Genomic DNA, 26,646 nt, shown 5'->3' on the forward strand with positions numbered 1-26,646 from the left:
TTTGCTACTGTGATAAATACAGGCTCTTGGCCAGAACCATAACTGCATTTCTGAAATGTGTAGAACAAAGTAAACATTGCTGTCAAACAGTTCATCTAATGCTACTTTTTAAAAGGCAGTTCCAAAGTTACTTGAACTTATTCAGCCTGTCTCTTTACAATAAGGACTGAGAAATGGAAATTGACAGAAACCAATTAGCTGTCACCACCTTCTTCATTTCAGGAATGTTTCGGAGGAAATTGCTATTAGCAGATAATGACAGTTTTGTGAACAATATTTTTGTTTGTGTGACTGTGCACTGCACCAGACTTGAAATTTATAAATGGCTGTGCCTTAATGGCAGAACCTGTTGCTCTCTGTGGTGTTATATTCACACATACTGACTGTTCACATACTAACTGCTTCTGTCTGAATCACCTTTTTCTTTGGTGTTAATTTACCCAGTAATGAAAACACTGTTAATGTAATAAGTCCTGATTCAAATAGACACTTCCTCCTAAGTGCACAGTGTATGTATGTGTCAGTCTGCATGTGTGAGGGGGAAAGGTAGACATACTGTGAGAGAGTATTTCTTTATACAAGAACACTTTCACACATACAAAACTGCATTGATTACATACAGGAACTCTTACCAACACAACTGCATATATGTATTGTATTCCACAGTTTGAAGGTCTTTTTATAAATCATAGCGAACATATTTAGATATTACACCGAAGTGACATTTTCAGGGATTTACTGGAGATATTGGGGTTCGATTTTCATGTGTTCTGTACTCTCAGCTTTGATGTTTGGAGCAAAAACACATTAAACACAAAGCCTCATAGTGGCATATTCACTCTTAAACACTCTGTGCTGTGAGTCTGCAAACACTGCAGACACTGTCTACTTGCATGGTTCACAGAAACTTTGAAACATTGTGTGAACATGAACATGAAAATATTCTGTAATCCTCTAAAGCCAATATGTTTCAAGAAATGGAAGCTCTCCTTGCCGCACGTTAGTTGGAGTCTGCGGTTCGGCTGTTTATCCGGACTGTTGACACAACAGCATCTCTTTCCACCTTCGTCAGCAAGATCCATGTGGACAGCCCAACGGTTGCTTGACGCCAGCCTACTACTGAGCGGCTCTGACATTTCGGCAGGGCAGATGCAGGCCCTCCCTGCTGGGCTCTGGACATTCCTATGCTGGGCTCACCTTGGACAGGCAGGACTACTCAGTCAGCACTTAGCATAAGCTTCCACCCCTAGCCTCCAGGACAGCATGCACTCAGGATCTGACAAGTGGAAAGGAGCACAAAATTTGCAGGAAGTATGATTTGTGCAATGTGGAGAATGATTTGTGCAATGTGGAGAACACAGATGGAATCGTGGACATAAACACAGAAATGTGCATATATATATATATATATATATATATATATATATATATATATATATATATATATATATATATATATATATATATATATATATATATAAGTTCTTGTATATAACATATATAACAAGATGTTTAATAAACATAACATGCTTAATAATGAAAGCTATACTGGGTGTTAGTTAACATAGTCCTAGAAATCTGATTGGGAAAAAATCGAAAATGAGGAAAAAATAGATTTCATAGGACCCTAAGGAAGGCCTTTGACAGCACAGAGCCACCCAGTGGTACATTTAAACAACTACCAAATTTAAAAATACTCCCTGTACTGTATATGTAGAGTTTTTTGTATGGAGAGTGTGTATGTGTACTGGACAAATTTCTAGCCATATACACCATTAAAGGTTTGTGAATGAATTTAAATCAGGACACCACATATAAGCATATCAAATGTATGTATAGTCAATGGAACTGCCCTCAAGATTGCATGTTCTTAAGAGCCACCTCACCTGAGTTTCAAATAAAGGGTTTGATCCCATTGTTTTGTGAGGATTTAAACAATGCAAATACCACTTCCTCCCTCTAAGGTTATTATTAGCTTTTGCATCTGTATCTCTAGCTGTGAAAGTGAACTTCACCATTAGAGAATCTCAAGCTTTACCTCTACAGCCACTGAATGTGCTTTAAGCAGAATGGAGCAAAATGCCATTTGCCTCATAAAGCTGGAACAGCCTCCTCAGGAAGACTCTATCTTTACCCGTTCTCATTAGCATTCTACTGCAGAGCCTTGGATGCTGCTCAATATTTCAAGTCTGTTTTAAGTTCAATGCTAAAACCTGGCAAAATATATTATTCCACAGTGAATGCTCATTAATATTTTGAAGCATAGAAACTCACTTGTTGCACATTAAAATGAGAATGAAGCTAATATTCAACCTTTTCAGTTAAATCCACTGGGCTTGTAGAAAAGACTGTGTCTCAGTGCTTACTGATTAGAATGTCAGATTATGTCATCTCAGGAGGCTAGCTGATTTATTAGTATAGGTTTAACTATTGGGCACTAAAGGACATCAAGTGTTAGGACTAGGCTGAATGTAGTGTCCTATTGGATCTGTGGAGACTGGTCCAGTGAGAGTGCTTTATGTAAAGTATAGAGTCCCACTTGGAGTATGGAGTCCTTTTGTACTTGTTTCTGTTCTTTAAAATATATTTTGTTTGGTATAGTAAAAGCTATTTCTTTGCCTTGCAGAGTGGATAAATCCTTTTCCAGAGCTAGAGGTCCATGGTGAGTTGCCACTTCTCTCCTGTTGTTTCTCTACTGTCCTTTTACTCAGCTGTCAGTGTCCTAAACAGTGGCAGACTCAGGTGGAAAAAAAACTAAAGTAGCACCTCCTGCATAACACAGGAGCCCACTAGTGTGCAGGAAGCTATGATGCATCATGCATGATAAAACAGTCTTCATCCAGGATTCAAATTAACAGTTAGGCTTTATTGTGTTTTGAATGTAAGCAATGTTTGAGAGAGAAATTCAAAATCTTTAGCAAAATATTTGCTGACTCCCCTGGACTGTTGTCATGGCACCCACTTTGGCAAAATGCCAGCCCTGGAGGGCATGTTGTAGGGGAGATTGTAGGGAACTGTACTTAATTTTCTTTACTGGGATTTTTGTCATTCCATTGCAAGGGCAATTTATTGTGTTTTCTTGCTTGGAAGGGCATTTTGTGAGTTTTTTACTTTTCCACTGAAGGGCACCCATAGTGTTTTTTGACCATTGTAAGGGCACCTTATATGGAACTGCATTAGGTTTTCTCCACTAGAAGGGCACTCATTATGGCGACACCATTAAGACACCATTTTCTTGCTCTACACCACAGTAATTTATTGCTTGAAGGGGAACCTTAGAGATCTTTTCCCATGTCAAGGGCAACCAATAGGACAGTTCCTCTTGATTTCACCACTCTAGAGCGTCATAGGGATTAATTTTAACCATGCGGGTACCAGGGTTGGGGGTGGTTTAAAGCCTAGTGAACTCACCATCTGTTAGCTTTAACCTGTGGTGCATAGTATAAAGCATGGGGTTCAAGAACAGATCTGCATGAAATCCACCAGGCCTGGGGTACAAAAACAGCTCTGCATGAACTCCATCAGGCCTGGGGTACAAAAACAGCTCTGCATGAACTCCATCAGGCCTGGGGTACAAAAACAGCTCTGCATGAACTCCACCAGGCCTGGGGTACAAAAACAGCTCTGCATGAACTCCATCAGGCCTGGGGTACTGTCATGAACACTAGGACACAGGCAGGCATGGATCCAAATACAGAAGAGTTTATTAGAATCAAAAAACATATGGGCTGTGCGAGGAGTTGGTGGGATCGAAGTCAGTAACCAGGAGATCACGATGCAGACAGTAGTCGGTCAAATTCAAGGTCAAAACTGGTAGGTACAGTCCAGAGTGATCCGAAATGCTAGGAGTGAGGTGTAGGCTAGGGAGGAAACAGAGGTCGGTAATCAGGAAAATCAACAGCGGAAGAGAATGCTCGGTCTGCATACTAGAAAAGCAATACTTCACAAACTGGACTGGGAGAACAGGAGTCTTTAAAGGAAGCAGATGGAAGTAAACAGGTGTTGCTTATTAGTACTCAAGAGAGGGTGATCTAGGCCTGGGTATGGCAAGACTAGTGGGCTGGGTCGATTCGTCAGAGGTACAAGAACAGCTGTGTATTAACTGTCAAGTCTAGAAATAGAGTGGATTTCTACAACAAACACATCAATATCTAATAACCACTAGCAGTAACATTAGATAGCCTTTTCTCCTGTCATGGAACTAGTTCCTGTGTATCTTTGTTTTACATGTGACTTCACACTTATTTCACAGGTAATAGCTATACACTCAACCTGTAATGGCCCGAGTGCCGCAGGGCGAGGGGCAGGACACACAGACTCCTTTGATGTGGACTGACATTTATTAACATATAACGAAAACAACAATGGCACTCACACATGACATAAACGGTGAACATCTACATACATATAACTAGCGTGAACAAGGACAACCATATACAGAGACAAACATGCACAAAGGCAAACATATCAAAGACCGACAGCACTGCACTCCACGACATGGCTTTATATACACAAAGACAAAACACTAACCCAGTGCAGGTGCGCAGACGTGGTTACAAATAAACAAAGATCCTCCCGCTGCACATGATGGGTCAAACCACGTGACTCGCAGGAGGTGAGCATTCCGTGACACAACCACTGACACCAAAAGCAATGCTATTTCACGATAAATTTACAAGTGTTTACTTATCCATACAGCACGTCGATGGTTTTGAAGTATTATACAGGCACTGTGTACATTTATCTAATGACTTAGGAAGGGAGCAAGAAACTGTAGAAGGGAAAACAGAGGGATAATATCTCCCAAGCCCATTTCTGAGTTTTACCCCCTACCTTTTGTTTCAAGTGTACTCTTGCCCCTTCTCCTACACAATTGGACATCCCTTAAAGAACCTGATACATCATCAGTAGTCAACGGCGTTTATGTAAAGAGACTCAGTGGGTGATTGCCAGATATTTGTAATATGCTGTACTCGGCTGTGGTGATTTCTCTTGCATGGGCTATATGATCCATTTGCACTTGTCCCCACCCCTAGATGTGAATGCAGAAAACAGAGGGGTCGTAGGGGCAATGGGTGAAATGGGTTTGGGCCTGTGCGTGAGAGAGAGAGAGAGAAAGAGTGAAAATGTTATTATGATAGGAGACAAGTTTCTATGTGTTTCACCCCAGATAAGCCTGGTAGCACATGCAGAAACCTGGACGAGACAACTCAACATGCCGTCTTTCTTTTCTTTACATTTCTCATATCTGTACGGCACAGTTAAACACACACACACACACACACACACACACACACACACACACACACACACACACACACACACACACACACACACACACACACACACACACACAAACAAACAAACACACACTGTTGTTGTTCCACTGCATTACCATATATTCCCAGCATAATAACGTTCCTTTCTGTTTTGAAGTCTGTTCTTTATTGGGCAGATAAATAGCCAAGAGTCATTAAAAATTTCACTGGATTATTTTGGCAGCTAGTCACCATGTGAGCTATGCTCTGTCTGTAGTTTGTGTTTATATAAATTTTGAACTGACCTTTCAATACATCACTTCATGTTTTTTGTTTAAAAGCAAATTATTTTTCTGCATTAATGACCTGGTACTGTGAGTCAGGTGTTTATAGACCTTTTCATTGGCCCTGGAACTGGTTAAAAATGAGCTCAACAGACATTGTATTAAACCTTTTTTTCCCGAAGGGTTGTATTTGTTAAAGCGGAAAAGGGTTATAACTGTCTATTGTTGCTTCTTTGTTCAAGACAATTCTCCTAGCATTTCAGATGTTGATTTCACACACTGCAAAGAATCCAGAAAATTCTCTAGCAACCCCTGAATCATCTTTGGGATTGAAGTATTGCTTCACACCCAAAATGTCTTCAAATATGTCCTAGTGTAAAAGCATGACTAAACTGCTACATTAACATCCTTGAACTGTCTCTCCAATGGACATGTATGAAACCTTACTGTCTCTTTAAGATTAAATACTTTTCCCTAGCCCTAACCCTTCATAAAACAGAAGCCAAAACCAGCACTGCTGTCAGAATTAGCATTGATAGAAGACACAGTGCTCAGTTTGTCATTCTTCTAAAGCATAATTTGTCCTTACTCTCATTAGAATCAATCAAAGGCCTTGATCTGCCCTTGGCTGCTTCAGTCATGGGCCAGTCAAATGCGACTTTGCCCACTGCCAGGCCTGAGACAAAGCACTGGGGATATTTGTTGGCATGCCCTCAGTTCTGTCCTGTCTCACCCATTGTCTTCTACCTTTAATGTCAGTTTGATTTCTTAAGGTGAATGACATTTTTATTGAGTAAGTAGCCCAACTCTCCCCCCGCTTCACATGATGTCAGCTAAGGCATATCAGTCAACAGTACTGAAATGACATGTCAATTATATTTTTATTATTGCTGTTCATACTCTTAAGCTGTTTTAATGATATTGAGTTATATTCAGCTTTAGAGATTTGCATTTTACTTGTTTGATCTAGTCACTATCCTTGTGCTTTGTTCAGTCTGCTGTGCAAAGTAACCTGAGGTGCACTTTCCCAAGGACACGTGCTTGAAACTCTTTCCAGAGAAAAACAGCGTGGTCTCACCCTGGGCTACAGTTCCCTCCCTCTGGAATATGGAATAAATATATATATATACATACACACATACACATACACATATATACATATATATACATATACATACACACACACATACATACATATACATGCACACACGCGCACACACACACACACACACACACACACACACACACACACACATATATATATATATATATGATTTCAACATTTTTATATATATATATGTATATATATGTGTGTGTGTGTGTGTGTGTGTGTATACATATATACATGTATTTATTTATATTTATATATATCATTTATATATATATATATATATATATATATATATATATATATATATATATATATATTGAAATCACAGGTCCAGTTACTAGAAAATACAAGTTCAGTTCAAAATGTGTGGAGTGCGTGGAATATGTGTTTTGTTATAATTTGATATTCAATATGCAGCTAAAGTATTTAATGGATGAAAAGCAAAAAATAATTAGGAACATGTTTACGATTACTGCATTTTATTACTCTTGTCAATCAGATAATTTACGAGCGCATGACAAGACTGAGACTATTAATGTGTGCTGTCTTCCGTGATTTCTCATAACAGTTATGTGAGATGGCAAAGTGGTCAATTATCTGCTCAGTTGCCTGCAGATGGTTGCTAAATCCTGGACTGGAAACTGGATCTAAGGCATGGAGTTAAAGATTTCTGTGCTACAGAGAATCCAGGGAAAATATTTAACTATGTTGAATATGTTGAACTATGTTGCTTTTATTGTTGGGCTTCATTGATATTGTGTAAACAAAGGACTTGATATTATAAGACATTGTTTGAGTATGATGATGCGAAACAATGTTACCAACCAGCTACACTGTGGTTTGAGCACTGGCTCAGATAAAAGGCCTATGTCATATACTGTGAAGAAGTAGGTGACTAGTGATGTCATTACAGTCAGAGCTCAGCATTATAGAGGAAATGTTACATAGATGCCTTGACATAAGACATTTGAGAGAAAGGAAGTGTTTCGCATGTTCTGTCTCTCAGGTGCCATCTCTGTCACTCCACATGCCATTCTGCAGAACTCCTGTTTGTCCTTTACACTGAGAGTACTGTCGCATTCTCTCCCAGCAGTTACTGTGTGCAGGGAACACTTCACTATAGTGAATATGATAGATGTTCCTGGACTGTTTTCCTGACTGCATGAAATGATTCACTCTGTATCCAAATGTTGAGGATCATTATGAGTGAGTTGGAGTTTCTGCGTCCTGCTCATGGTGCATAAAGGAATAGGAAGGTTTGAAAGAGTCCTGATGTTAGCTTGTGTGAAGCTGGACAGCGGGGATAGTAATTAGGCGAGACTGGGAATGAACAACCGGTTCCTGTTCTCATCCATAACCAGTTCTATCCGATTGAGCTGCCTGTGTGACTATATTAGAGGGTGTGCTAGAAACATAATAGTTGATTGCAGTGAGATGGTTACTGGTACTGGATACATATGGTGTAGTTCACTGAGGGGTGAACCTTTATCAGCTGCATGATGATTATAAGAGAAGATGTGAGGACATCTGCAGTATGTTGAAAGTTGTTATGTAATCAGTATTATTCTTTCACTGAGTTCATTTTACACTGTGTGTGTGCATGCGTGTGTGCGTGTGTTTGTAGCAGGCAGAGAGAAATGGTGCAGCAGCTGGCAGACAGCCAGAGAGAGACAGTATCTCATCAGACCATAAGAAGTAGAACACAGTTCATAATCTCAATATCTTGGTAAACAGGTGTGTCAGGTCAGCAATGTCATAGGTTGTGAAATGTCTTATTTGAGTATAATAATCTATAAAAAAAAGTTAGGTTAAAATTCTGTCATCGCTGTCAATGGTTTGCGTTTTCTGACATTTGAATTCTGGCCTTTGTTAATACTCAAAAAGTATACACTGTAATTTCTTATATTAGAATTATCATATTTTTGTGATGTTAATGCAACAAGTTGTACTCAGTCATAATTGTAAGTCACTTTGGATAAAAGCATCAACTAAATTCCATAAATGTAAATGTGCTTGGTTTTCATGTGGATGATACTGTTAAGTCTAACCTTAACCAGAGAGAGCCTGTAATTTTTGCTAGTGTAGTCTCACAATTGAGACATAAATTTGCCAAGAGAAACCAGCCAAGGGTATATAGTGAATGGAGAGAATTCATTTGTGTTTTTTCTTTATGGAATTGGATTTCAGAAACAATTCCAAAGCTATAAGATGCCTGAGAGGTTCAAGATGGCATTAGTTGACTGAATTGAGAGCATGTCAGAAATTTATAATCACCTTTCTAAAACTATGCTCACTCTAGTCTTGTAATAAGACAGTCCAAGCACAAGAAAGTGGGTACATAGACTCAGATTTACAAGAAGGAAAGCATGTAGACTGGACCCATCTTCCATCCAATGAAGTTCACACCTCATTAACTTGTTCAGTTACTGCCGAAAGAAGGGGTTGGGAGAAAGGGCTGGGGGACTGGTGTTGTGTGTGCAGGTCTAGCTCTCCCTGTAGTTGGATGTGTTTATGTGGCAGAGGGAAAGATGAGGCAAGTGAGAATTATTTAAAAAACACAGTAAAATCTATTCTTCATTTGAAAAATATTTTATCACCACTACCATAATTATTTGCATTACAACCTAAAATTACTGCTCAGCATGTCTGCCTTTACGAAGTGGCTTCCACACATTTACCTGCCAAAAAGGTTAACAGGCTTCAGGTTTCAGCCTTCTTACTAGCATGACTTGGGCCTTATTAGACTTGATGCTAAAACACTTATCCAGAATGATCTGGCAGTGGAAAATGCCTTGGCTATTCACTCAATTTATCTGAACTGTACAGCCCTAATGGGTCTTGACATATTTGAAAAATGCATTAGCATAATTTACTTTTTCTTATTCTGAGTTTATTTCAGAGATAATTTTAGATTAGTTGCGTAAGATTAGTTAGACTAAGTGTTGAGCCACCGTGGCTGAAATATGGGGAGAGAGAGCGAGAAAAACGGCATAACCTTGGATCAGTCTGGTGTGGAACACCTCCGCCCTGCTTCTTCAGCGCACAGGGAGCAGCAGTTGGGAGAGACACTGGGGGAGATGCTGAGGCCGAGGAGGAAGCAGCTGCAGGAGGCTTGGCCTCCCTGGACTTCTCCTGTTTCAAGCACATCACCTGTGGTGAGAGCCCAGGAGACACAGAGAGAGAAGGAGTCAAGTTACCAGGCTTGCAGAGGAAGTAGTGGGTGTAAGCAAATGTCCAGGAAGAGCTTGCTTATTTCTAATACCCACATACTGTTTGACAGCATTTTGTATTTCTCTATACATTTAAGGCTTGTGATTTTTGTGAGAAAACAGAAAGCTATTAGAAATGGCACGTTGTCCTATAACTGCCTCTAGACTGCTCAGATGCTGTTTTCTTTGAGCTAGTTCTGAGCCCTGGGAACTTGCTAGGCTCTAACGGCCTAAATTAGAGTAGATTAGAGGACTGAGTTGTACCCTGATTAGAATGCTTTTAAAAGTACTCATGCTTGCTTGGATAGTACATGCACACACATATACATGCACGAAAACACACACACAAACACACACACACACACGAACACACACCCAACCATGCTCGTGCACACACATTCGCACATGCACACCCAAACGCACACACAAATAGACACAAAAGCAGGCACACTAGCACAGCACAGGGAAAGCAGGCATATTCGAAATAGTGCTCACTTGACAGGGTTAAGATTGCCTGTTGCAACAAAAGAGAATGGTAAACTCATATAAGAAAGAAATATAAAATGTTAGAGTGCACTTCCTAGATAATATTAATTCATAATGAGACTGTCTCAAAGGGAGACAGTAGACCAGGAAGAAGTAGGAGGAGATTGAGTGCCTGAGAGAAACAGAGCGAGAGAGAGAAAGAGAGAGCGACAAAGACAGAGAGAGAGAGAGAGGCAGAGACAGAGACAGAGCAGGAGAGAGAAAGACCACTCTGCATGTCACCTTTGCGCTTTGGCTGCAAGCGACAGAACTGATTGCTCAACAGTGATTTGTGTTCTCTGCTCAGCTACGGAGTAAGTGATCCTCCCCCCTCCTTCCTACACCCTCCCTTTCTGTGATAAGATCAACTGTCAGTACTAAGGACTGCAGTATTATATAGCATTAGAGGAGACTCAGATCAATCAGACAGCAGTAACGCAGTAGTCAGAAAAGAGTCAGATAAGTGATTCTATGCCGTGCAGTGTGTCTTTTGAGAGACATGCTTTCTAAACTGAAAGCAAGTTGGTTATCATTTCTGATTTACTATGGACATCTTATAGGAAGGTGTGTGTGTGTGTGTATGTGTGTGATCATTTATGCATGTTTGTATGTGTGCACATAAAGTACAACAAGCAATTTTTTCATATGCAGTTCATTACTTTTCCTAAGGAGTCCCAGTATAGTTTCATAATTTGGCAAATGGTGTAGTGATTTTGTTTCTCTCTCGCATATACACACACATTGCTCAATCTCCAAGGCTGCTCGGGTAGCTCTATGCTAATTCATTCATTTGTATGATCAGGTGCCTGTGCTTTGCATGGTGCTCTGGAACTTTGCAACTACTTTATACCTTTCTCCTACTTTCATTATGTTCATAGTATGTGAAACACTAGAACACTAGCTGGCTAAATTATGTTGGGTGCTGTATATATTTAGTGTGTGTATGTATTTAGTCACTCATAATAGTTGAAGGAGAATGAAAAACACACTGTATGACAGTCTGTGCCTGTGGCATGTTAAACATATAGGCTAGAAAATACACACACACACATACTCACACACCTGCACACATGCACTCACACACCCACACACAAACTCATGCAAACACACACACACACACACACACACACACACACACACACACACACACACACACACACACACACACACACACACAAAACCACATACACTCATATATCTCTTTTTTGGCATGTGTGTGACTAGCCCAGGCTGTCTTCAGGAAGCTATTCTGCTCCCTCATCTGTCTGTCTCAGCTGGGAGTGGCTGGTGCATACTACCAAGTAACAGTACTGACGTTCTGGTTGGGGAGGGGCATTCACTTTGACTCAGCATGTCCATCTGCAAATGCCCACAGCTGAAGTGCTTTCAGCTTTACACAGAGCATGCACAGTGGAAGGCAGCCAAGACACAGAGGGAGTGCAGTAGAAGGCACCTATTACTGAAGAGAACAGTAGAAGACTCCCAACACCGAGACAGAGAGAGACAGAGAGGACATTAGAAGAAACCCACCATTGAGAGAGAGAGAGAGAGAGAGAACAATAGAAGACACCCAACACTGAGAGGGAGAGAGCAGTAAAAGACACCCAACACAGAGAGAGCAGTAGAAGACCCCCAACACTGAGAAGGAAAGAGCATTAAGACACTCAACACAGAGAGAGCAGTAGAAGACACCCGACACTGAGTGGGAGAGAGCAGTAGAAGACCCCCAACACTGAGAAGGAGAGAGCAGTAGAAGACCCCCAACACTGAGTAGGAGAGAGCAGTAGGAGACCCCCAACACTGAGAAGGAGAGAGCATTAATAGACACCCAACACAGAGAGAGCAGTAGAAGACCCCCAACACTGAAATTGCAGCAGAGATCTGTAGTGATTTAACTTGATAGAAGAAAATTAGCTAGCTTTTGTTTGAAACACCCACCTACCCAAAAGTAATGGACACTGTCACTACAGTTTTGCTTTTTTGTCGAGACAATATAGTCACCTGCCTATCCAGACTTGACATACTCCAAACGCACTTGCACTCTTGTTCATCAAACTTGCTTGATTTTACATTCTTAGTCAATTATCTGTGACACTTGAAATGTCTTCCCTTCTAACAGTGTTGTGTTAATGTAGTGTATACTATGTAGTATATATCGTACACTAAAACATTTTCTTGTACTAAGTATATTTTTGCCTTGGCAGGATTGTTGGTTTTGTAGGCTGGCAAAGGTCTTTTGACCTCACTTAGGTATGGTGGTTTCTAATGCTCCATACATCCAAACAGAAATTACCAAGTCAACCCACTTGTTCCCCATGTTTGGAAATCCGGTTTTGCTGATTTGGTTTCATTTGTTTCATGTTATTTGATCTGACACATCAAATATTTACCCCAAGCCTTTAATATTTGCAATCATTTTGCCTGTGCACTTAATAAACATTGAACTGAGGTTATGAAATCTGACCACATTTGCTAGCCACAGTGAATCACATTTTGTGGACTTGAATCTAAGGGGAGATTTAATTGGTTTGGTATTAGCTGGTAATAGCTTAACTAAATGTATTGCACCGATGCAGTACTGGGTGAAGTAATGCCTTTGGACTGAGCTCCTGAGTTCAGGCCCTGGCTAATTATAGACCTGACAGCATGAGCCAAAAAAGGGCAATTGAGAAAACTAAGAGCTTATTCTCCCACCCACCCAGTGTTTTGTGTACGTACACACACACACATATACCTTTGGAGCTTTGGGCACCTCTATTTGTCGTGGTCACACCAATTCTATGACACTTATGATGTCATGAGCATCAACACATGCATGCAGTCAGTGCTGGGCAGATGGTGGCCCATGTAACCCATGTAACCTGTGGGGGTATTTGTGGGAAGGGGTTGTTGTTTCTTGCTGACATAATGTTTGTTTGCTTGTCTCCAGGAATAAAGATGGCAGCATCCTTCAAATATATGACACGTTAGAGCCTTCTCTGCTGCCCCCCTCACTGCTCCTGTCCCCTGCTCCTGTGCTTCTGAAGGTAAGATACGTCTCCTTAGTCCTCTGGCCCTTCAGTCTCTGGGACTCTGTCCTCTGTCCTGGACCTCTGCGCTGCATGCAATGCTGGGGCTTGACTGCTGCAAATGACCAGTTGGTTTACTTGTGCAGCAGCAGTGTCATCACTGATATGACAAACTTGTATTCTCCCCCCAGGCCTGGATACTGCCTCTATTACTACACTCATCATGTTTTTGTTTTTATTTTATGATTGAAACTATAGTAATAGCTAACTCTTCTTTTCCTCTTCCCTTAAAAAAAAAAAGCCCTGACAACACCTGTTCTTTCATCACCATTTTGTCCTTTTCCTCTCTTCCTCTGATCCTTTCTCTCTCTTTAATCTTTTGTGTGCGTTTCCTGCTAAGGGAGTGGTTTTGTTCCAGGCCTCTGCTAGCCTAAGCAAGCAACTGCCACCATAACACCTCAGCGACATCTGGAACCAATGCAGTTCACAGATAGCACATACACAAGAAGGTAGCTAGTACACACAGCAAATACATCTATCTGTGGCTATTTGACTTGAAAGATGAGGTAATCCCCTGGAAGTCTAGACCTTGAGCCTGCGTAGCTACAGTGGCTGTAAAGCCTCAAGCATCCATCAGGGGGCTCTTTCTGCCCTTCAGATGGTCAATAATTGAACGTTCACAGACTGTTGGCCTAGAGGGTTATATCCCTTTCCTCATTTATCCCAATGAAAAAGCCTGGTTGGTTTTCTAAAACTGTCAATGGGGTGGTGTTGCGTATGCCATCTTTGTAAGCTGCAGGCAGATCTTTTGTTCTTGCACTCTCTTGTGAGATGTCCTATCCTCCATTAACTCCTGAGTGCTCCTTTATACCACCATCAATGCCTGCCCAATCCACCAGCTTCATTAGCACTGGTGCTGCTGGCTACTCTGAGGCATGCCAAGGACGCATTTAGGGCTGTCACTGAACGATTGCTTAGACCTTGTGAAATTTTAAACAGTAGTAATTCTTGGTCTATTATTGATGGAGTTGATTATAAGACAAAATCATCAAAATTGGTACAGTTACAGTTCTAATGTGCATTCATTTTATGTAGTTGTTGTGGATCCTCTAAGGCAATGGTAACCAAGTGGACAGCTCAATTACAAATTGTATTCGTATGGGATTCCAGATTTCCAGAATGGATGGTGAAGATGACATGTTCATAATTTAGAATTGGTCAGTGAAATGACATTATGAAAATGTGTCACATAATACACTATGTTAGATTGTTCATTGTAATTATGGAACATGATTTGTGGCCAACAGCAGGTATTAGTAGGTGGCCATTGGTCATTCTGTCTCCATGGAGTCCGTATGTTTTTTTTCTTTTTGGCATTGTGTTATTAATTTATAAGCTCTTTAAACTAGTCCTAGAAGCCTTAGTACCTAACATGAAGCACACAGATTTCTAGCAATTGTAAATTTAACTACTGAGGAGGAGTTTTCATAATACACTGCAGTATGCAGTGTGGTAATGTACTAATGTACTGATTTGACTTTAGGCTAACATCAATAATGTTGAAGTGTGGAAACTGATATCCTACGTGTTTGCTCTGGGCCTCATATTTGATCATGTTCACCCTGGTGTCAGTGTTGCATATATTCTTCATGAGCTGTTAAGGAACAGGATGTTGCATTATAATGCTAAGCTTGTGTAAGTCTTTACCCACTGCTACTACAATGCTCTTGGTGTCACTTATATTGTACAGTGATTTAATGTTGGTTTGGGGTTTTTGTTTGTGGTGGTGTTTTTCTTCTCTAGAAGAGACAGAGTGCTTTAGAGGACAGGTTTGTCAAGCCATTTATCAAAACACCTGGACTTTTTTGCATTCACTCCCAAAAAGAAACAATGAAACACTTGTGTTTCTGTTCACTTAATAGAGATATATATGTATTAAAATATATGCAAAAAAGTAATTAATACATCCAATGTGCCAAAAACAGTGGCAAGGGTTGCACAACTGCAAAATACTGCATATGTAAAACACAAGTAATATTGCAACAGAAAACAGTGTGTGTTTATTTAGAGTTCATCGATAAGGTACACCTGCCTGAAACATTCAAACAAAAATCATCTCTTTCATGTTTTATTCATATCATTGGTCATGGTGTTGCATTGAAAAATGAATTTTGGGGAAGTAGCAGCAGTTTAAGGAAGTTTAAGTAGACACCGCCGAGATATGCTCTAGAGCCACTGTTCTCATCAGCACAAACCGCTCAGAGGGTATGCATGCCCATCAGGTTTAGCCGGTAAGGTTCAACCCATCAGGTTCAGCCTGTGAGGTTCAGTGTTCGTCGGGCACTCTTCCCTGATGTGGATGTTAGCCAGATTCCAACATGGCCAGGAGATCCTTTGTGTCCCACAGTCCCGCTCATACTGCTGTCCGTCGACACAGGCGGCACAGTGATGTGAGTAGAGCTCCCTTTATTCACACTGTGAATCTTTGTGGAGAGTGAGTGTGCACACATGTGTGAGTGTGAGTGAGTGTGTGTGTGTGTGAGTGTGTGTGTGAGTGTGTGATCATTTAACAAAAGCTTTGGGCAGGATTATTCAATTGCTGCATAAGGGCTTGTAGACATACAGGTCACTTGTTTGGATCACTGTTGAAGTGAGTGTGTCATGTAATTTGTTGATGCATTAAGTCATATTTGAGTAACAAGCTTTCACTTCCTGTCCACATCAGATATTTCATTGAAAGCTGCTGGAATGGTCATTCTAAATAATTTCGCAAAGTGCAATTTTTTGATTCTACATAATAGCACTGTGTCATGTGTGTGGGTGTGGGTGTGGGTGTGTGTGTCTGTGTCTTTAACTGATGTCAGCTGAATCAGCTTGCCTTAAGGAGAAGCACAGCCTCACAGTTTCTCACAGTTTCACTATTTGTCATAGCATGAGCCAAGATCATTAGCATTTAGGGAATTTACGAGAAGAGGTTTGGGGAATTCCACATGATCACACCATATTAATTTATGTGGGTTTACCTGAGCTTGCCAGGAGTGGCCAGTTCTGGTAATTTCCATTTTCCTGACCTGGTTATGCTCTGTCTGTGTGGTAAGCCACAGTTGTAGTGGTTCACTGCCAATCCTCTGTATGCCCAGCTACTCAGTAGCATGTGAAATGGTGCTATTTCACACCATTCATCTTCTATAAGTTTGAACAGTAGCGAAGAGAGACAAGATGTCTTGTTTGACTGAGTGACTCTGGGATAGTACTTTGTTGATTAAAATGTATCCCCATAGTTGCATGGAGAAATGTTCAGAGCAGCCTACTGCTCCCGATTAGATATGGGAAATGCAACTCCTACCATATTTTTCTGTTTCTCTCTCTTTCTCTCTCTCTCTCTCTCTCTCTCTCTCACACACACACACACACACACACACACACACACACACACACACACACACACACACACACACACACACACACACATACACTCTCTCTCTCTCTATGTCCCTCTCTTAGACTTCAGATTTATTTGAGATGATTGAGCGGATGCAGGTAAGCTGATTGCATTTGCTCCTTTCGTGCCCAAGGAGGAATGAGGTGGACACACCAATTCTTGATCCTTATTTGGATCTGGAACTTTGTAGTAGCCTCACTGGTGACACCCTCCCCAGCTATTCTGATCACGCTCTCTCCTTCCTCTCTATCTTTCTCCATCTCTAGATATGATGCTTGTCTCTAACCGCCTGCCAATGTAGACTGTGTGATTTCTGTTAATGCCTGCTTAATATCTCAGCAGTGGCCTGTATTAATTTCTTTATCTTCTATGAAGATGAAATCTGCTAAGTGAATTTTTGCACAGCTTGGTTTTGTGGCTCATGTTGATTTCAGAAGAAAATGTTTTGATCGCCTTGTTGGGGAGTCCTTGTGGAGTATTTTGTTCAGTGTATGGTGTAAGGAGTGTGTGATGACATGTTTTCTTCTCTACAGAACAGCAGAATGGATGAGCAGAGGTGCACACTTCCACCTCCCCTCAAAGTAAGCGCACACACACACACACACAGAGTGTGGTAGGTTACTCTTGCACACACACACTGTCACACAAAGGCCTGAGAAAATATTGTAATAGGGTGTGAATTGTATAGTTTATCATAGGACTCACAAACAAGAAAATAACAGCACAAACATGAGTACACTTTCACTGTCACACACATAATCTGCAGTGTAGCAGTGTCTCTCTTTTTCTGAACTTCTGTCTTCAGACAGACTTTGTTAAAAAAAAACAGTGGCTTTTAACCTCAGGCAGCAGCTGTATAGGCCCATGGCTTGGGTTTCCAGCCATTATAGTCAGCCATCTGCTTGTGACTACCTCCCTTGAGCTGTATTGATCTGTAAAGTAGTGTTTTCTGGATCTCACATGAAGTAGTTCAGTCCCCCGTAGGGTATTATAGTGAAAAGTCACCATATTCACTGGACAAACGGTAATCGGGCTCTTGTGCTGGAGCATTGTTTGTTTTTGTTTTTCAAAAATATGTTTGTTTTAGTCACATATTATTAACTGGTCAATTTCTCTAATTGTATTTCTCACTCTATAGACAGAAGAGGACTATATTCCTTATCCAAGTGTTCATGAGGTAAACAAGACACATTAATAATGGCATACTCTGGAATATAGTAGATCCTGAAAGAAGTGACTTTTTCAAAGACTCACCCAGGACTTGTTTACTATATTTTGCCTGGCAGGTGCTTGGCCGTAAGGCCCCCTTTCCACTGATTTTGCTGCCCCAGTTTGGGGGTTACTGGATCGAGGGGACCAATCATGAGCTCGGTACTGCCCCAGGTCCAGAGGAGCCACCCCCATGCCCCGCCTCCCAGCTTAAATTGGAAAGTAACACTACAGCAAAGATCTACAGGAAACATTTCTTGGGGAAGGTGAGATCAGGAACTGATGTTCTGATGATGTGTTGAGCTGTACATGATTAAAAGTTGTAAACTGTAAACTGACAAACTATATTATAAAACTATAAAACTATATTATAATATATATACAAACTATATATATATATATATATATATATATATATATATATATATATATATATATATAAAATGACATCTCTGACATAAAAAATAATAATTTGGAGTCTCTTTAGACAAAAAAAATAGGTTGTTTCATTTGTCTTATTTTAGGAAGTGAGTATTTTCTGTCTCCAAAAAGACATAGTAGTTCAAGATATATTTTTCTCAGTGTATCAAAGCCAGACAATAACATATGTCATGGTCATTACAGAGTAACTGGATAGAAATACAGAAATGTGTCACATTTTATGAGGCAAGACCTGCAGTAAATATATATATCTGGAGGGAACAGCCCCATGTGGGCAGGCTTCCCATAGAGAAACATCAGCTGTGTAATGAAAGAATAGCGAGAAGGGAAAGCAAAGCAGAAACAGCAGCAGAGTAGTATTTCTGTAGGAGGGTGTTGGTGTGAGCCTGAGAGAGTAAGTGTTTGTGTGTATGTGTGGTGGGATCCCTTTCTACAGGAGCACTTTAATTATTACTCTGTGGACAGCACACTGGGCCACCTTATCTTCTCCATCAAGTACGATGTGATCGGGGACCAAGAGCATCTCCGTTTACTACTTAGGTAAAGTTCATCCATCCACCCACACACACACACACACACACACACACACACACACACAAACACACAAACACATTACCACACACAGTGTAACATTGCTTCTGGACCGAGTGCCGCAGGGCACGTGGCAGGACATATAGGGTCTTCCTTGTTCGTGCAGAACATTTTTTGACATTACACATTTAAGACAATGGTGACATTCACACACAATGAACATAACTATACACTTAACATTAAACGATAAACACCTACACTTTGACATGAGATAAACGTTATGGCTCCACAGATCTAGTTTAAACACACGTAGTGACAATGACCAACAATGGGAGCAACAATGGGAGTTTTTTAAGAATACTAGAGGCAAAGACTGTACTTCAGTCCTGATAGCAAGTATGATGAATCCCAGTATCTTCTGGCGTTCTTCAAGGCAATAAAGGACAAATGTTTTACCAAGAACATTAGGAGTTTTGATTCTCCCAAGTACCATAGTGATAAATACCTACCTGAATCCAGTCAAAAATAACTACTTATCCAGTTTGGTCATTTAATGTCTCTAGAGAATGAGAAACAGCAGAGATGGAGTTCGTGTGGAAAAGTAGCTCTTTATCTGCATTCTGACTCAGCACATAGCACAGTAACCTAATTGACAGTGCTCGCTGTCCAGTCACCACACTGTCAGGTTCAAATCACCATAATTAACACACTGAAGACATCTGCCTCTCACATCTCTCCCTGCCCCCTGCCTCATCATCTTGCTTTATATATCTCACGCCATTTTTTTCACTTAACCCATTGCCACCCTCTAACACCAAATCTCTTTCTAGATACTGTAGCTCTTTAGTGTGTGAATGTAGGCTATACTTTAATATACTGGTATCAGAATACCTCACCTCACCTGTGCCTCAAACAATTTGCCAGTTTCTGCCATTCATAGTTTATGAATCCTACTTTGCAAATAAATCAGAAGAAAGCTGTAACTGCTAAATAGGACTCAATCTGTTCTAGGTCAAAGTTTAAAACTTACCACGATGTGATACCCATTTCCTGTCTGACTGAGTTCCCCAACGTGGTGCAGATGGCAAAGGTAGGACATCACCCCAAAGTTTAAGACAGTTCATGAAAAGAGTGCTATAATTTGTTCTGATCTGACAGCATTTGTTTCTTTAAGCTGGTGTGTGAAGAGGTTAATGTGGACAGGTTTTACCCAGTGCTCTACCCTAAGGTACCCAAATGCACACTGCTTATTTACACTTAATTCACTGCTACTGAAGCAGCCCCATTCTGATCATCACCATCACTGGGCTTCCACAGGCCTCCAGACTCATCGTAACCTTTGATGAACATGTCATAAGCAACAACTTCAAGTTTGGAGTCATATACCAGAAGTTTGGGCAGGTAAATGCTGACTAGCTCTTTCTTTGAACACAGTCTAGTTTGTTCAGACTGTCTCTGAACAGTCTCTCTGTCCTGCAGACATCAGAGGAGGAGCTCTTTGGAAACAGTGAGGAGACCCCAGCCTTCATTGAATTCCTGAATTTTTTGGGTCAGAAGATTGTACTGCATGATTTTAAAGGGTACTCATTTTTAAGACTAATATACAAGGACAAAATAGGATCTATAGAGCTTGTGTTTTTTCAAGCAATATATTCTTCACATTCTAGAGTAAAATGGTATTTTATTATCACTGTTTTACAGCATTTTAAATATGTAATTATTTTAATGAAAAGCAAGGATAATTGTTTTATGGATATGAAGCGAGCATATGCTAGTTCAGACTCTCTTCTTGGTTAGCAGTGGTTAATGTTCATATGTGAAAGGCTCTTCCCCCCCAACAGGTTTCGAGGTGGTCTTGATGTCACACATGGCCAAACTGGAACTGAGTCGGTTTACCACAATTTCCACAACAAGGAGATCATGTTCCACGTGTCCACCAAGCTGCCCTACACCGAAGGGGACTTGCAGCAGGTAAAGCATGTCCTGTTATATTGGGCCATCTGTCAAGCATGTGCTCATTTTCTCACTGGGACTGTTCATACTAGTTTTCAGTAAGATTGAAGGCTGTTTAATAATAATAATAATAATAATAATAATAATATCCGTCTTTACCTATTTTCTTGGGGTTATAGCTCCCCAGAACCCACAGGGCTAGAGCCAAGCTCTCCAAGAATCATAGGCTTTGTGTGAGGGAAGAGAACCCTCCATACGCTTGATTAATTAGCAGGCATACCATGTCCCACAGTGTCAAGCAACAGGGTGTTTCAGGCCATCTGCTTTGGCACCTTCTATCTGATTACTCAGAGTAAATATCTCTGAACACTGTGCCACAATGGCTGCGTTTACCTCCCAGCAAACACACTGGTCAGCACAGATCTTCACAGACCTAAGCTAACCAAAAGTACAAACACGCACCTCAACTACTGCTTTGAAGCACCCAGCAGTGCTTATCATGTAAAACACACCCCCAGTTTTGCACAGACAGTTGCGTGACACAGCTATGGTTCATGGCCTTCAGATGCACTATGCAGAAAGCACACTAGTGCCAAAGCCCCACATGGATCTTTGTGCTGCTGTCATTTGCTAGAGTGTTGATTACATAACCTAGTCTATAAGACACTGGCCTCGAGGTTGGCAGCATCTTGATGGGCTTCATTTAGGCAATTTCTGCTGACTCGGGGAATAGTAGCTCTGACTGCCTTAAGGATAAGGCCATGGCTTTGTTATGGCTTTTCCATAAATCATAATGACAGCCAGTAAAGTGGAGAACACAGTCGCACAGGGTGTAGGCTTCCCGACAGCCACAGTGTTAGCTAGGCCAGTTTGCTAACAGTTTACCTCAGAGGAGCAAAAAAAGGGTCAATATTAGCAATATGTCTTGCACCCACACTTAGAAAACTCAACACCCGTTTGGCTTGTTATTGTAAGGCAGGACAGAACTTTTAAGTTTGTGGGATTTTTGTGTGCATGGTCGATCAGCATATTTTGACCATTTGTAGTTTCGAAAAGAAGTGCCCGGGGTTTACTGCGTTCTTAGTCACCACAAGGAATTAATCTTGTCTTCTATTCTCAAACAGATAATCCTTAAAGTCATTGTTCAGTTCCACTATTTAACACTATCCTGTTGTGTTCTGCTTCTAGCTGCAAAGGAAGAGACACATAGGAAATGACATTGTGGCTGTTGTGTTTCAAGAGGAAAACACTCCATTTGTACCAGATATGATCGCATCCAATTTCCTGCACGCTTACGTGGTGGTGCAGGTGGAGAAAGCCTGCACTGACCATGTCCTTTACAAGGTAACAGACCCATCTGGGTGCTGTATGAGTTAGGCCCCTCTATTTATCACTTCACTGTATATCTGGAGATGATGTTTATATGTTGTGGGTTACCAAAGCCCTGCTTTTTTATTCATTAGTCAGTTTTACCCCATTTCTTAAGTGATAAACAAACCATGTGACTTGGATTCAATACATAGTCCATTCATATTCATGCATAAATGGTCTTTCATTGCAGGTATCGGTGACAGCAAGAGATGATGTGCCATTCTTTGGGCCTCCTCTTCCAGATCCAGCCATCTTCAGAAAGGTGAGAGCCACATCATAGCCCACGCACATGCTGAGGTGTGTTACGTGTTATTTGACACTGGGTGTGTTCTCCCCACTGGCAAAAGCTGATTGATTGCTGCTACACATTTCACTGTTTTCTGCATCTAGAGTCCAGAGTTCCACGAGTTCCTGCTGACAAAACTCATCAATGCTGAGTATTCCTGCTATAAGGCAGACAAATTTGCCAAGCTGGAGGTGAGATTGCAAGCCTGTGTGACAGAGAGAGTGTGTACTAATTTTTGTTATTTTCTTGATAAACTATAAACTATAAAATTCACATCCTATTATAATATTTTCTCAGGCCTTTGTGTGGTGTAAGAGTGCATGTGTGAGGGAGTAACCTACTGCACTGTCTGTGTGTGCATGTGTGCGTGTGTGCATGTGTGCGTGTGTGTGTGTGTGTGTGTGTGTGTGTGTGTGTGTGTGTGTGTGTTGAATTGCAGGAGAGGACACGCTCAGCACTGCTGGAGACTCTGTATGAGGAGCTGCATGTGAACAGCCAATGTATGATGGGACTAGGTGGAGAAGATGAGAAACTGGAGAATGGCGGGAGTGGGGGAGGGGGAGGTGGCTTCTTTGAGTCCTTCAAGGTACACTCAGCCTGCATCCTGCAAGGCAGTGGCAGGACGTTTGATGTGTTCCTCACTTTCTTCACACCCCTTTTGCTGTCTTTCAGACTGGACTGCTTTGCTCTCTCCCTCATGCTCAGTTCTCGCCGCACAGTTTTAAGCTGGACTGATCTGTTGGAGTCTTGTGGAGCATCTCGGTGCATGTGTGTTTGTGTGTTTTTCTATGTGTAGAGAGTCATTCGCAGTAGAAGCCAGTCTATGGATGCTATGGGCCTGAGTAATAAGAAGCCTTACACTGTCTCTACAAGCCACAGTGGCAGCTTTACCCACAATCCGCCAGACACCCCGAAAGCACCAGGCATTGTGAGTATTCCTTCTACAGTGATTTACATGCAGACAACACAATGTGTCAATACAATGTGTCTGTTGTCTAAACACATGTTCTGCATAACCCCGGGGCAATCTGTATGAATGAGGTATGGAAAAAAACAGACTGCCTAACTACACACACCTTTAATTCATTAACAATCTACAACAAAATGACAGGCTGGGTTTACATCCATAGCTCTACATGTGTAGATTGTATTTTCACCTACAAACTAATCCCTCTACCAATCTGACACTCATTCTGAATTAGTCAGGGTTGGTGAAAATCCTCCCAAAAGAGAATCACTTTGATGTCCACTAAGCATACCTTGAGCCAGACTCCCTGCGCTCAGTGGCCTACTGTGCATGGCCGCAGGTTGCAGGGTCCATGCCCATGACCCCCACCTGGCGCACTGACACTCACTGAGCCTGGACAACAAACAGCGCCATGCACAGCTGATCCACACAGGGTGGAGGGCAGCATGGCAGAATGGAGTTCCCCACAGAGTTTTGCCTTTCTTCACCTTTACTGCCCACTACAGACACCAAGGCAGCATGGCATCAAATGCCATGGCAAGAGTCTTCTGACAAGCTGACTGAAGCTGAATCTGAGTTTTTACTTGCAAGGCTTTAAATAGGGTGCCAACTGTAATCTTTTTTCCACCTAAAAATACGATAAGGAGAAAGTACTGAATTGCTGTGTTTAGCAGTTAGCAGTGTGAATCAACATTGATATCAGATATGAAAATGAATGTATTTGTATTTCACAGAAAGCAGCATTGATTTATGCAGTGTGTGTTTTAGTCTTTAGTTCCAAAGCAGAGTTGCTGGCAATATGTGACTAACCCTGATGTTCTCGGTCTCAGTCTTTGATCATTCCTGGAAAGAGCCCGACCCGGAAGAAATCGGGCCCATTCAACTCCCGCCGGAGCAGCGCCATTGGCATCGAGAATATCCAGGAGGTCCAGGAGAGGAGGTAGGAGCACATGTGGAGAGGAGAAGCTCATTCTAGGGCGACTCCTCCCAGAAGATTGGGGCTAACGCAGCACTCTTGTATGTCCAGCAGTCGGGATGTGTCGCCCAGCACGCAGAGGACGCCTGACAGTGGACATGCCTCCCAGGAACCCAGGTCTGACAACTCATCCAGTCACAGCTCACCGGAGATGCCCACTACCAGGACAAGGTGTGCAACAACATAAACAAGAAAAGGGTATTGTTCGGTGAACGTTATATAATTATTATTGTTTATAGTCATTAGATGTTTGCTTATTGTCAGTATTGTTATAATTCAGTAATGCAGTAATGGCTGCATTTATTCTATCAAGCATTTTAGTGGGCATTAACGTGTGTGTGTGTGTGTGTGTGTGTGCGCATGTGTATGTGTGTTCCCGGTGCAGTTCAGCACTGTGCTGTAGAGCTCCCTCCATCCCGGAGTCTAATGACCTGTCTCGCTCCTCGTCCAATGCCAGCAGCTTCACCAGTGTGGTGGAAGAGAATGAGAAGGAGCAGCAGGCCACAGAGGAGTACGACACAGGCCTGGTACCCGCCCCCCCACGGCTCCCCCAGCCTCACACCTACTCATACAGCTGCCACCTTACCTTAATTACACTTAGCAGATTAGCTCTGTTTATCACAGCTGCCTATTACCATTCCCACCCTTATGTAAGATTGTCTGAATTCTATCTAATTTAATTTTATTTGCTATTAGTGACAGTACCAGTATAGTTCAGTGTGAAAGCTTTGTAAATAATTGATGTGCTTGGCTTTAGGAGAGCCTGTCTTCCACCGGCACCCCTCATAAACGAGACTTGTTCATGTACAGCAGCAGCTGGATGGAGGAGAGCGTGGGCAGTGCCAGGCAGGGACGCATGGCAGGTCTCTACAATACACACACACACACACACACACACACACACACACACACACACACACACACACACACACACACACACACACACACACACACACACAGATTATGCCTGATGAAATAATGTGCTTTATTGATAACATTTGCTGTGGAAGGCACAGGGCTGTGATCTGGTTCATCTGATCATTGTCTTTGATTTCACAGCCCCTTCACGACAGCTGTCTGACCCTGTTCGGTCAAAAACAGAGAGACAACATTCTGCTTCGGTGAGACTTTTTCACACTCACTTGTTAGCTGATTGATAATGAATTCATTTTGGATGATTAGTTGTATTGTTCCTTTTTGTTTCTCCTATTTGTTTCTCACTTAGTAATTTAATTTAAAACATTATTAATTTTGTATGTATCTACAGAATTGCTAGGCTCTCTCTTCACATTACGTGCTGGATGTCCATCAGCAGGTTTGACATTTATTTTATTATATATAAATATACATTTTTAATGCTTTTGGTGCACTATATACATTAATTCTTAATGTTCTACTAACCTTATATAAATTGCATATTCTATTTTTTTTAATATCACTGATTTATTTGATATCAGTGATATTTTGATGGGAACCTCACATAGCTCAAAAAACATAACTGTATAGAATCAGTATGGTTTTAGAGCTATGTGACCAATTTGTTGACAAATGAAGACAGTGCCAGTACATGTATGGACAAACATAGCTAATGTTTTTCTCTTTCTGCATTGCCATGAGCAGCTCCCCCCAGTGGAGTCTCAGTATGCTCATCTTGCCTCCTCCTGAGGCAAAGTGAAGACGGAGAGCTGATCGTCATAGCAGTGCACCCTGTGATTGGGGGTGCGTGACCTGGAGCCCCACCCCCGTTTTAAAGACACAACACCTTTTGGCTGCATCATGCGACTGAAAATGCAATCAAGCATGCACTATGGCTGCAGCAGGTTACAATAGCCACCCTTTGTGCAGGTGCCATGGTAACAATGCGAGGAATATTATGAAGTGCATCTCTCGCAGTTATTTGTCTGCTGTTTCACCAGCAAAGGGCGGTATGGCCTTAACCAGTAGGTTAAGATTTTGCACTTTCTTTCTTCCCCTTTTTTTCTCTTTCTCTCTCTCTCTCTCTCTCTCTCTCTCTCTCTCTCTCTCTCTTACTCACACGCACACACACACGCACACACACACGCACACACACATTA

The 26,646-nt window shown here is 41.5% G+C and overlaps 1 protein-coding gene across 3 annotated transcripts in view; it reads left to right on the plus strand.

Moving 5' to 3' along the window:
- The window catches only part of si:dkey-166d12.2 (rap1 GTPase-activating protein 1), a 51,718-nt gene extending 25,323 nt beyond the window's left edge, over positions 1-26,395 (plus strand). Inside the window, exons 3-25 of one of the 3 annotated variants that reach the window (XM_027019198.2) lie at positions 2,627-2,662; positions 13,317-13,413; positions 17,371-17,418; positions 17,976-18,014; positions 18,124-18,312; positions 18,924-19,027; positions 20,030-20,108; positions 20,193-20,246; positions 20,336-20,419; positions 20,498-20,598; positions 20,860-20,989; positions 22,160-22,315; positions 22,533-22,604; positions 22,733-22,819; positions 23,068-23,214; positions 23,425-23,556; positions 24,426-24,535; positions 24,623-24,742; positions 24,957-25,098; positions 25,329-25,434; positions 25,631-25,692; positions 25,839-25,886; positions 26,192-26,395. In XM_027019198.2, coding sequence (XP_026874999.2) covers positions 2,627-2,662; positions 13,317-13,413; positions 17,371-17,418; positions 17,976-18,014; positions 18,124-18,312; positions 18,924-19,027; positions 20,030-20,108; positions 20,193-20,246; positions 20,336-20,419; positions 20,498-20,598; positions 20,860-20,989; positions 22,160-22,315; positions 22,533-22,604; positions 22,733-22,819; positions 23,068-23,214; positions 23,425-23,556; positions 24,426-24,535; positions 24,623-24,742; positions 24,957-25,098; positions 25,329-25,434; positions 25,631-25,692; positions 25,839-25,847 — 2,104 coding nt within the window. In that variant the 3' untranslated portion in view covers positions 25,848-25,886; positions 26,192-26,395. Of the gene's footprint in view, positions 1-2,626; positions 2,663-10,621; positions 10,702-13,316; positions 13,414-17,370; positions 17,419-17,975; positions 18,015-18,123; positions 18,313-18,923; positions 19,028-20,029; positions 20,109-20,192; positions 20,247-20,335; positions 20,420-20,497; positions 20,599-20,859; positions 20,990-22,159; positions 22,316-22,532; positions 22,605-22,732; positions 22,820-23,067; positions 23,215-23,424; positions 23,557-24,425; positions 24,536-24,622; positions 24,743-24,956; positions 25,099-25,328; positions 25,435-25,630; positions 25,693-25,838; positions 25,887-26,191 lie in introns of those variants that run through there. The other 2 variants (XM_027019199.2, XM_027019200.2) reach the window with 2 other exon arrangements.
- The last annotated feature ends 251 nt before the right edge of the window (positions 26,396-26,646 follow it).

The sequence above is a fragment of the Electrophorus electricus genome, chromosome 3 (assembly GCF_013358815.1).
Source record: "Electrophorus electricus isolate fEleEle1 chromosome 3, fEleEle1.pri, whole genome shotgun sequence".
Lineage (NCBI taxonomy): Eukaryota > Metazoa > Chordata > Actinopteri > Gymnotiformes > Gymnotidae > Electrophorus > Electrophorus electricus.